Raw genomic sequence first — 12782 nt, 5'->3', positions numbered from 1 at the left:
AATTTAACAAAAAGGCATTCTTTCATTTATTTAGAAAATCCAAAATCTAAATATTATAATTACACATTATTGCTCTACTTATTGTCCTTAATTATCTATTGTTGATGTGTTGCATGAAACATTAAATTGAAGGCCCATTTTCCTGGTCATGTGGGTGTAAAAATTCCCATGACACCATTCCGAAGAAGAGCAGGGGAGTTATCCCCAGTGTCCTGGCCAATATTTTGTTGTTGGCAGCTGTCCCTCGATTTGAGGATGACATCTATGCAGGGTCGCGGGTTTCTGCCATGGGTCATCATCTGACTGAACAGGCCAATTCCCAACCCCCAGACCTTTGGACATGTGGGGCAGGATGTTCCATGAGATAGTGGGATCGGAAGTGCAGGATTTGCTTCCTTTTCTTTTCTCCTCTGCAGCTGCTCTGCCTCATCATTAAGGCATTTGACTCTAAGTTTGATGTCGCTTGATGGACAAGATGCCTCCATTTTGAACGATTGATAGCAAGCTGGGCTTGGAGAGCTTCTGAGTGTTTTTGTAGCATTGTCTTTGTACTTCCGTGGAATGCTGGCCACTTGAGAGTTGAGAAAACAGGACCTGGCCAATATTTATCCCTCAATCAACATCACAAAAAGAGATTATCAGGATGTTATCATATTACCGTTTTGGGAGTTTGCTGTGTGAAAATTGGTTGCTGCGTTTCCTACATTATAACAGTGACTATACTTCAAAAAAGTATTTTACTAGCTTTGAAGTGCACTACAACATCCTGAGGTTGTGGAAGGCACCTATATAAAAGCAAGCCTTCATTCTTTTTTAAGTGGCTATCAGGAGTTAGGCAGTGGCCAGCTCTTCCTTGGGCTGGAGTGACAACAACATACCCACGAGTACTGCAGGAACTAGTCCTGCTGCTCCCCAGCCAGCTACGACTGTGAAGCTCATCCGAGGAGAGAAGTTAAGGCACTGGCTAAGAAAGTGTGCAACTTTGTTTGGCTCTGGACTGCCCAACAAACTAGATTCTTTTTCAGGATTAACGACGCATCCACTGCACTTAAATAAATCTTTCATGAAAACTAGCACAAATATGGGCTTCAGTCATAACCAAATAACATTTATCTCCCTAAACCTTTTGGTGAGTCCACTGATGCATCAAGGACCTAATGTGTTTTGTCAGCCACCAGATGAAAACATAGCTCAAAACACAAGACCATACAAAAGTGAGAATGTTATGTACATAAAATAACCAAAATCAGAATGAGCTCAAGACTCTTTACTTAGAACACCACTCAATCCCTCCAGTGATCATTAATAATAAAACCATTTGAAAATATATAGTGCCTTATCACTTTGATATGTCTCAAAGCACTTCACGCAATAAATTATTTTTGGATTGTCGTGACAATTATTGTAAGTAGACTGCAGCAAGAACACTGCATTGATAACATTCCACAAGCAGTAATTAGATGAGCAACCACTGAGATGTGCTTTATGACAAATTGCTGAGTGAGGGAGGAATGTTGTCCTAGATGCTAGGAAAACTCAGCTTCAAATAGTGCCACGGGATCATTAGCACCCATGCGATCTACTCAAACAAGCGGGCTGAACCTCGAGTTAGGATTATGGCCTTGTAACTCGCTGCCGGGCTATTCTCTGTAAAAGGCAATGCAAGAGGACTTACTGCACTCTCCCTGGGATGCTACTTCGATATCTGCTTGCTTGATACAGGACTGCACATGCAGCTCGCATTCATTCTTGTAGGTCCTGCCGTCTGTGCCGCACACCGGCTGCTCGGAGCCGACACATTCCGTAGGGCAAAGACACTTTCCTGTATCTGCCTCACAAATGGCACCAAATTGGCAGTTTCCACAGCGATCTGGAAGCAAAAAAAAAAAGAACCATGACGACATCACTCAAAAGCCAAAGTGGCCTTTTTTTTTATGCAGGTCAGTGACAAAAAATGAATCAACACAAACATGCAGATTGATAGGAAAGTGCATACTGAAACTGTGTGGTAAAGATACTCAACATTGGGAATGTACAGATACTTATTATACTCAGGTGTCTCATATGTCCCTGTTTTCAATTCTTCAACTTCTAAGATAACCCAAGGTTGCAGTGCTGCTGTGGGAAGTAAATTGTCTCACTGTCCCAACTGTGATAATCAGGTCACATTTCACAGAGCAAGTTGGTATGATTAACAAAGTGACAATAGCACATAGCATTACATAATGTGCAGCACAGAAACAGGCCATTCAGCCCAACAGTTCTATGCCAGCGCTTATACTCCACACGAGCCTCCTTCCATCCTATTTCATCAAATCCTTCCATCCGACCCTTCTATTCCTTTCTCCCTCGGGTATTTAGCTAGCTTCTTGTTAAATTCATTTATGCTATCCATCTCAACCATTGCTTGTGATAATGTTAAGTACCAGCTAATTGGAACAATAGTTCCAAGTGCAGACGATATTATAAAAGATTTATGCGATGACTGTCAGCCATGCCTTGATATTCTTAAGAACAAGTATGATGACAAGATATGGATGAGGCAGGCATCAATCCAATCAGCAGAAAGGCCTATAGTTCTCCCATCAAGGCATACAACTGTCTTTTAAATAATTTAATGGTTTTCACCATCTCCACTGTTACTATGGAGGTCAGTTTGCACCCCTCTGAATAGGGTAAATATAGGACAGCCTGAAAACTAGATAGGAATTTACTGCATGCATACAGCCAAAGAGGGAAATTGCACCTTTTACTGATCACAGTTAGGACCCTGGCTAGTTTTGCCTTGCTTTTATACAAATGCTGGATAAGCAAAGTTCATTCACATCACAGGCTCCTGTGCCATCCAGAAACAAATAGAACGAAAACACAGAACCTCCATTTATATAGCGCCTTTCACAACTTCAAGACATCGCAAAGCGCTTTCCAACCAATGAAGTACTTTTTGAAGTCTAGTCACTGTTGTCAGCTAGCTGTGAGAGTCCGAGTTAGCGCATTTACCTGTGAGAGCTAGCGCAGTATCAATCTGTGGGCACCTGTCTAGCATGTAAAACTGCCCCAAGACTTAGCATTAATTGTGGGACACAAAAACAATATTATACTGGCATGTTCTCATATCATCGTGTTATCGTGTCACGCATCATAGAAGAAATCATGGGCAGCACATGCACATGCTATAAAAGTATGGACTTCAAATACAGGGCTAATGTTGCTTCACCAAAGCACAAGTAGACTTTAATGTCTATTGTGAGGGAACTGCTGCATTGAATCACTGGCAGCCATTCATATGGATCTATTTTAATAAAGTTTTATTTTTCCATTACAGAGTGTGTCTCTCTCATCACAATACAACAAATCTTCTAAAAGAAAACAGCTCCTGAAGCTGGGGGGGATTTCTTCACCAAACCAAATTAATCCAGTCATATCCACAACTAGCTGGAGATATTAATTGATAATTTCAAATCCTTATAAAACCTACACATCTATGACTTCAAGCATGAAAATCGAGTCATATATGCAATAATGTAGTTTGTGAATCCATTAATTTGTTTGATTCAATCTTGAATCCACACCACTCACCATAATCCAAACAAATTGTATTAAATTTATGGAGACTTGAGATCTGATAAGAGATAACTGGTGCAGCAGGTCTCCTTATTGTGCTAAGCATCGCAAAGAGGTTTCTGAGTGGGATTTACTTTAGTAAAGTGATATATTGAAGGGTAACCCTGGATATATGCCCAATTGCACTTCAGGAAGTTATAGGCATGCTGCCCATGATTTCTTCTATGATGCGTGACACAATAACACGATGATATGAGAACATGCCAGTATAATATTGTTTTTGTGTCCCACAATTAATGCTAAGTCTTGGGGCAGTTTTACATGCTAGACAGGTGCCCACAGATTGATACTGCGCTAGCTCTCACAGGTAAATGCGCTAACTCTCGGACTCTCACAGCTAGCTGACAACAGGGGTCTTTTATCCCATCCGTCTGGGCTTTATTTGGACCCAGGTCTCAGAGGTGAAAGGCCAGTTCTGAAACCACTTTGTTATCTGGTTCTTTCCCCCATCTCAGGAGAGACAGAATTTGATAAAATGATTCCCTTCAGATCAGCAGATACCCTATATTGGCATGATCCAGCTCAAGGTTATGCTTGCTCAATTGCAGTATCCATTTGTACATTTAAATTAAGGTCATCTCATGTTCAAATATAATGGTTTTATATCAGCATCACCTGTCTCCTGAATTATAGAGATTGCTGCTTCAATAGCATCTCAGACTCTTTATTAAGGACTGTTATTGATAACACACTCAGCCCTGCACTAAAATTGCAGAGAGATTAATAATAGTACGTGACAATGGGTAGAAATTGGATTCAATATAAAACCTTAATGGAATGTCATTCTGCTTGCTACACACAATAAGCTGTGAAGAACCCAACAGCCCAGCTTGGCACAGGTTCTACACGTCTGCCATAATTCACATTAACAGAATATTATACATCAAATGGAAAGATTAAACAGTTTCACAGTGAAAATGGAAAAGCAGCAAATTGAAAAAAGACACATTTTTGTGGAAATAATTCAGCTCATAAAATGAGCAATAGCCACGAGATATTCCCCTCACCTCCCGAGAAATAGCTGTTGATTGTGAAACTTCTTGAAATCATTCAAAATCAATTGAAATATGAAGAGAAGCAAAGGGTACACTCAGCCACTCAAAGGAAAATGTTGTAAATGAAAATTGTTTTCCATAAGTTCCCCAAAAGTTTTGGTGTGCAAATGACTATTAAAACATGTGGATGTATATCAACGACTATAGCGAGAAACAGCAGCCGACACTTGGTAAGTAAATGAACTATAAGGTTTGAAAGGAATCTTGGTTGATCCTCGAGTTGATTCACTTGTTAGTGGTGAGCCAGTTGATCTCAGCCAAGGCAGCAGTTGGGACCGTGGAGTTATCTTTGTGACCCATGCAAGTGTCAATGCTTAACGCTTAGGGGGGAAAAAAAAATATCATTACAATGGGAGCAATTTTAACCTATTCTGTCAGCCAGGAAACCACAAGATCAGCTGGAATGCTGCTTTTACACCTGGCCCAATGGGAGCAATTTTAACCTATTCCGCCAGATGGGAAACTAAAGGGCTGGATGCAATGTTAATTTTACATCTACCCAATTTTAATCTCCTCTGAAGTCAAAAGAGAAACATTGGGCGGGGTTTAAAAATCAGCATTCAACCAGATCCCATGGGTTTCCCACCCCATGGGTTAGGTTTGCCCGCAATGTCTCAGGGCCCATTCTCCTCCCTGCCGTCCACTTCTGATGATAGGTGTTTCAAAAATGAAGGTTGGGTGAGGGAAGTGGTGAAAGAATCACTTTGTTTAAATAGCGGTGGTGCTTTGCCAGGAGAGGGAAAGATTTCCTGCGTGCCAGAGGTAACAAAGCCCAGGACCAGGTTCTTCTTTTGTAATTTAATTATATCTATTCTGAAAAGACATTTTCACCTCATTTCTGGGGCATAGTTGAAGACGTTTTACTCAGCACCAGATCGTGCTTCATTTAATTTGAAACTGCTTGTGGTCTTTACTGGTTCTATTCTCACATCTATTTACAATGATGATCACAAAAATTCGCCAAAAAAACAGGAAAGTGAATAGTCCATGCATTTACCTTCTCATTTAAGCACTTCATATCTTCACTATTTCTTGCATTGTTTCTCAAATTTAGCAACTAACTCAGATTTTATTTCTTTTCGGTGAGTTAATGAGGCCCAAACTATTCAGTAAGTTTAGTTACAACGGATCCCACACATTTGTTTCCATATCATATTCTACTGTTGCTTTTAATTCTGAGGTCCTAATGTTTCCCTATTTAGTCTGACATTACATCTGCACCGTCAGTTTTGCCAGTTCATGGCCATTGTCTACTTTAGATAAAGAGTTTCCATTCCATTATTCTCCTTATCATCACTGTCGTTGGTACATCAATCTGATGTAAGCACTTGCAGCTCCTTCCAATAGAAAATACAGTAGAACCAAAGTTCTTGGAAAATCAATTGCAGCAGGAGCTGCCAGAAATCACAATTTATAGTCATTGTGCAGCAAAAATGTTTGTTCTTGAATGTTTCTTTGCAACGTAGTGAAGTGACAGCATGCGGCCACTGTCATGCCTCCCATTACAGTAGAAGTGAAAGCAGAGCTCGCTTGATATTACAATCTGGAAAACGCAGATTTGCAAAACCAATTCCAATGAAATTTAGGATCTTATTGTTGCTGTTGCTTCTTCTCAACTCATCTTTAAGGAACCCCGCTACCGATGCTGGTCACGTTGAGGTTACTGAACAAAAATGCACTGCACATTCTCTCTCTATGTAGCGTCCTCCTGTCCAAGGGTTGCTAACCATGGCTCAAACCATGATAGCGCTGTGGGGCAAGGTGAGGAGGTGGGATCCTACAATGACGTCAGATGGTACGAGGATTCAACCCACACTGTTGGTGTCATTCTGTGCCATACTCTAGCCATCTAGCTGAGTTAACCAACCCCTTACTGCACATAGGGTCAAGCATAAAAATCCTGAGGTTAGAGTAGAAAAACAAGGGTTTCCAAACACCAATTATTAAAATAGAATGAATATTGACACTATTGCGTCAGTCAATGAATTGGAGGCAGGGTGTGACTTATGGTAGGGTTTGAGAGGGGACATACCCAATTATCTCCTTTCTGGCCAGGGCTTGCGGCAGCCATATTAAGTTTACTGAAGTTGGAAGGATCTGGATAGGATTTTGGGTTTTGGCTCAGGGCTCCAAAGTTGGGGCCACGACCATGCACACCATGGAAAACAGTCACCAGGTAGCCATTTTTTCCGAATTGTCCAATGACTGACCAGAGGGCAGTGGACAGGCTCTCGAAGCCCAGAGTGGGGGCTGGGGTGGTGGGGTGCAGTACAGGGCCCTACAGCACACAGAAGCAGCAGCCTGCAGTTCAGGTTAGAGCTCTGAAGAAGGGTGATACAGACTCGAAATGTTAACTCTGTTTCTCTCTCCACAGATGCTGTCAGACCTGTTGAGTTTTTCCAGCATTTTCTGTTTCTATTTTAGATTTCCAGCATCCGCAGTATTTTGCTTTTATTCCTACTCCTGTCCCCAATATCTCTGCTCCACTTTCTGCACTGCATCCACCTCTAACCACAGACGGCATCTTTGTGAAAGGAACATCCACAGCTTTGTAGTGCTGGCAGTAAATGCCCATTACTCTGGTTTGTTAGATTGCAAAATAACTCCCCATTGTGACTGGAAGTGAAAATATCCAGAAAAACGATCAGGAAGTCAAATTTGTGCACGCACAACTGTTGCCAGAGCAACACCAATCAGACGACGCCTATTTTTCTTACTCAAAATGAGTAAGAGTCAGGGAGATATACAGGCAAATGAACGTCTGAGAGAGAAATGCACCGAGAAACGAGGGAAAACAGGGAGACGGGGTTAGAATTAGAAAACAGGAGCAGAAAAGACAAGGTGGAACTTCAACAGTCCTAAAATGGGCAGCAGATGGTTAGGGAAGGGGTTTAAAAAATTTTTTTTTCATGCAAACGCGATCCCATCCCACTCACTTCCAGGATTGTACCGAACATCTGTTTGCTGAGGTTTAAGGTTTTGATCACCCCCAAGTTTCTGGACACAGGAGACAACCATATGGATTGGTATTCAAATGAAGGCTGCCCTGTCATACCGTCGATGGCAGTCAAAAGAATGTTTTTTTAAAAAAAAAGCCTAATGGGCTCCACCCCTCCCCAAACCCAATCATGTCCTTGCAGTCTTCAATACTGATCGCAAAGCTAGAGCAGTGGCAGGAGGACTCTCATGTTCTGCAGTCCTCGTCTCACATACGACCTGTAACTGGGAAATTCACTGTTAAGAGGGTGGAAATTACCAGTATTCTGGGCTCTATCCCCTTCTGCATTTATATCCATTATTTGCTGGTTTTTTTCATGTTTGTACTTTGTGAACCTTGAGTGTTAATTGTAGAAATTAAAGTTAAGTGTATACGGATGGGCATGGAGGGGGTGGCACTCATTGGACATTTATTGTGCACATAGAGGAGGGGCGTTACCATTTTGGGATTTGGCCTGGAGGATGTTGCATGCAGCAGTCCCGTGCAACAAACGACTAATGTGGTTCACAGACTCCCAGGTTGCTTGTCTTGTCTGCAGCCTTGGGCAGTCTGTGTTCCACGAATATATAGATTGTGCGAGGTTGCTGTCCCTTCTTGATTATTTGAAGGGGCAAGTTTTGGTTGTACTTCTGCCCCCCCCCCACGCCCTGATCTTTGGCCGCCCAGTGCGGAGGGAGGCAGTCAGAGCGGAGGACCTCCTCGCAAGACTGCTCCTGGGCCTGGCCAAGATGGCCATTAACAGGTCCAGGCAGCAGGCATTTGAGGGGGTTGTTTGGCCCAACACTCAGCCCTTCTTCCGCAGCTACATTTGCACCTGTCCCTGGAGAGGGAGTATGCAGTGTCCACCGGTATGCTTAAGGCTTTCCGCAACCACAGGGGCTGGAGTACATTATAATCCCCGGTAATGACATTTCAATTTAATTTATTAAGTTTCCTTTGGAAGTTTTGATTTTTGTTACAGTGCCCGGTTAATTAGTTTATATTTGTTTATTGGTTTTCAAAAGAGCATCTAAGGGGCTGGTCATTCGTTAATTTGTTCATTTGGTTTTAGTTTACTTAAAAGAGTATGAAGAAACACTTGCCAAGGTGGCCAGGCAGCTGGTAGTTGAGCAGGTCGTTCAACCCTCTGTGGTCACGTCTACAAGCAGGTGTCCCTGGAGAGGGAACATGTGTTTGAGGCCTTCCTTGACCAGTGGGCACTGTAGGGGCTGGAGTGCATCTTTGATGCCAGGAATAACATTTTAATTTAAGTTTTAAAGTTTCCTTTAAAGTTTTTTCTTTGTTAAAGTGGGGTAGTAGAGTCCCTTTCAAATGGGACGCTTCATTGGTTAAAGATTCAACAAAGAAGTATAAAAGAAGCACTAAGATAAAAGCAAAATACTGCGGATGCTGGAAATCTAGAACAAAAACAAAAATACATGGAAAAACTCAGCAGGTCTGACAGCATCTGCGGAGAGGGATACAGTTAACGTTTCGAGTCCGAATGACTCTTCATCAGATGAAGAGTCATTCGGACTCGAAACGTTAACTGTATCCCTCTCCGCAGATGCTGTCAGACCTGCGGAGTTTTTCCAGGTATTTTTGTTTTTGGTTATAAAAGAAGCACTTATTGACACTGGTGGCGGGTTGTAGAGTTAGCAGCTAGACATTTGTAATGTTTCACTTTGTGAATGAATCTAAAACTGAGTAAAGATTGGCTTCCGGTCTCCTCCTTCACCAATTGGCTGTCACAAGGTTAACACTGAGGTTTGGAAAGGGCTGTATTTAGCTCTAATGTGTCATTGGTGGGTAAATCCTAAATTAGAACACCTTGATTTGCCAGTATCAGCAACCTGACGTATATGTACGAGCAGTGACACAATGGGCCAAATGGCTTCTTTCTATGATTCTATGTAAATTAATGACAACACAAATTTAAATTTCATACATGGATTGTACGTAGCCAATAAAGACAGAAGTTTGGACCCCTGGCCTAGAACATATAACTTTCCACGGGCAATTCATAACTTTGTACTGTGCACACACCCTGGGTTTTAACTCTGGGTTAAAAAATTGTCTTTTTAACCCAATGCCCATTATTCAAGCTTTAAATGAAGTGAGTGAATTATTCATCACTAACAGAGTCAGGAATAAATCTATTAACCAATCCATTTTTCTGTGGCCTCAGATTAATAATACCACAGAGGGCATCAGTCCTTTGCTGTCTAACAATAAGAAGCATAAGCAATAGCTGCTGAGTAACTTAGAGCCACTCAGCCGGACACCCACTCCCATCGCTTTTAATTTACTTCTCTGACCTCGTGTCAGTCAGGCACCACCTGGCGGCCTCTGGAGATCAGGTCCATCTGCACATCTATTGGGGGTCTGTAATTTTATGTCGGCAGCAGTTAGCTAAGTGACCACAGAGTGGGGAGGTGAGTAACCATGACAACAGAGCACGCTGATTGCCCAGCACACTCTTTTCTCTCCCCGGCCGCCTTCCAGCTTTCTGCTTTTGGCGTGCCGGGATCCAGTCCGGCTACAGACCTTTCCATCAATAAAGCATGTGTGCTCATGCAGTTGATGGCGTGCTTGAAGAGGGATCAGGCAACCATCATCTATTCCCCCAAGGTATTCCACCTGAAAGGCTAGCCACACAAGGCTACAGACTCACTACAGACAGTATTCGGTGACCCGGAGCGTCAGGCGGTGCCGTGGGTTTCGACTTGTGACCATCTGGGCAAGCGAAGCCCAGGCCGCTAAACCTAAGCCGCGTCCCCTTAAAACCCTTCACACTTCAGTAGAGCCCATGGGAATACAGCAGAGGAGTAGAGCACCGAACGGTTTGCTCGCAGGACGGACATGTCCTTTATTGAACATGGGATCTTCAGCCATCCAAGAGTATCCTGGAATCGCCAACATCGACAACAACTTGCATTGATATAGCACCTTTAACATAGTAAGGTACTACACAGGCAGGTTTTTAAAGCAAAATTTGACACCGAGCCACATACGGCAATATTAGGGCAGAGGGTCAAAAGCTTGGTCAAAGAGGTAGGCTTGAAGGAGCGTCTTAAAGGAAGATAGAGAGCTCGAGAGACAGCGAGGTTTAGGGAGGGAATTGCAAAGTTTAGGGCCTCAGCGGCGGAAGGCACAGTCACCAACGGCGGCGCAATTAAAATCGGGGACGCTCCAGAGACCCACGTTAGATGAGTTCCGAAATCTCGGAGGGTTGTCAGGCTAGAGGGGATTACAGAGAGGGGGAAGGTGAGGTCATGGAGGGATCTGAAAACTAGGAGGAGAATTGTAAAATTAAGGCTTTGCTGAACCGGGAGTCAACGTAGGTCAGCAAACACAGAGGCTGATAGCAACAGGATCTATGTGAGAGCGGATTTAAAATTTATCTCCAACGCACTGCAGCCCCGCAGAAAAATTGAGGGGCAATAAAAGCCCTCAGGTTTTTTTTTTGTAATTTTCTTTAAATGCTTTTATTTAGCTGTTACAAAAATATCGGGGATAGTTTGACTGAGAGCTAAAAATCATCCAGCCGGGCAGTAAAGTGTGTTCGCCCTCCAATCGGTGCAGCAGTACGGTGGCCTGTGAGGATGGATGCATTGGGTGACCAATGGCAGGAGTGTGGGGGCGGGAGGTCAGGTGATGAAACCTCCAGGAATACATCCCATCCGAGTTGGCAACACCAGGCCGGACAGGATAACATTCAAAGACAAAATATGATGCCAATAAAAAAAGAAGTCCATCTCGGTTAGAAATGAATGTCCACTGAGTGCTGACCAATGTTCCCTTTTACCAATGACATTAAGGAATACGGGGATAGTGGGAGAAGATGGCTTTGAGGTGGAAGATCAGCCTTGATCTAGCTGAATGGGAGAGCAGGCTCGAGGGGCCGAATGGCCTAACTCCTGCTCCTACGCTCCTGAAATTTAGTTCTCGTGCGTGGCCTGTTTTCTCAGAGCTTAAAGGGACCAGCGCTTGGTCCCTTTAAATTATTTGTGTAGCCGCATGTGATCATGGAACAAGGTTTGTGCAGTATTTTAAAAGCAAAATACGGCGGATGCTGGAAATCTAGAACAAAAACGAAAATATCTGGAAAAACTCAGCAGGTCTGACAGCGTCTGCGGAGAGGGATACAGCTGACGGGTATTTTTGTTTTTATGCAGTATTTTGCTGGCTGCTGCATACTTCCACATCTTAGCGGGAACATTGGTACCAAGTGTTCCAGACTGACACCATAGCAATGTGGCCCCATTATGCTCAGTCTCTCCATTTCTCCCCACCCCCTAAGATATGACTCTTCTCTTGTCGACCTCAAAAAGACCAAATGAATCCACTAAACTCAAGACTCCCGATACTAAGGTGGGCACTCAATCTCACCTGACACTCCATGATGAGAATGAGAAGCATGGTTATGTTGAAGCATTAAAAGCTAACATGGCTTTAGCCTCTAAATAACCTTAGCCAGGTGACTAAAGTAGGGTGGAGAGGAACGAGGAACAATCACTGGGAACGGAATCATTAGAAGGCTCCAAGAGAAGTTTACATTGAGGAGAATCAGACAGAAAGGTGAAAATGACGACACTATAAGAGTCTGCGGTAAAACTGGCAAGATTAAATTTCCAATTCACACTTTATTTCTTGTACGAAACATAGAAGTAAAACATGGGAATAAAATTAATAGTTGTTAATGCTACTACTTTAATAAAAACTTCAGGAAGCGATTATTTTCCACTTACCACAAGGACCCTTGTGTTTGATGGTGATGTGCTTTTTCAAAATACAGGCCATGGACTCCAACTCGCACTGACTGCCATAGATATGCTCATCGTTGCCGCAAACAGGTTCATACACATTCTGGCAAGTCTGCTGGCACTCACACACAGGTTTGTTATTCTTCACAATGCATTTGGCCCCAAAATCACAATCAACGTTCAGGCAGGGGCTTAGAGTGTTAAGGTCTGTTTGAAGAAATCAAGCAGGAGGTTATTTTAAAAAGTTTTATCTTTGCGCTGCCATTTGAAGTGGCTTTGTTTACAAGCGACCAGAATTCAAACCCATCCGGTATTTGGTTCACCCCGTACCCGGCCTTCTACTCAAGGGTGCACGGGGTA

General features: G+C 43.0%; 1 protein-coding gene across 2 annotated transcripts in view; it reads right to left on the bottom strand.

Moving 5' to 3' along the window:
- Positions 1-12782, bottom strand: part of agrn (agrin) — a 474755-nt gene that overhangs the window by 93627 nt on the left and 368346 nt on the right. For both annotated transcript variants that reach the window (XM_078557865.1, XM_078557866.1), the window contains 2 exons: positions 12408-12629; positions 1676-1870 (listed from right to left, as the gene is read on the bottom strand). In XM_078557865.1, coding sequence (XP_078413991.1) covers positions 1676-1870; positions 12408-12629 — 417 coding nt within the window. The remainder of the gene's footprint in view (positions 1-1675; positions 1871-12407; positions 12630-12782) is intronic.

The sequence above is a fragment of the Cetorhinus maximus genome, chromosome 15 (genome assembly GCF_964194155.1).
Source record: "Cetorhinus maximus chromosome 15, sCetMax3.hap1.1, whole genome shotgun sequence".
NCBI lineage: Eukaryota > Metazoa > Chordata > Chondrichthyes > Lamniformes > Cetorhinidae > Cetorhinus > Cetorhinus maximus.
This window is presented reverse-complemented; position numbering and strand designations above follow the sequence as displayed.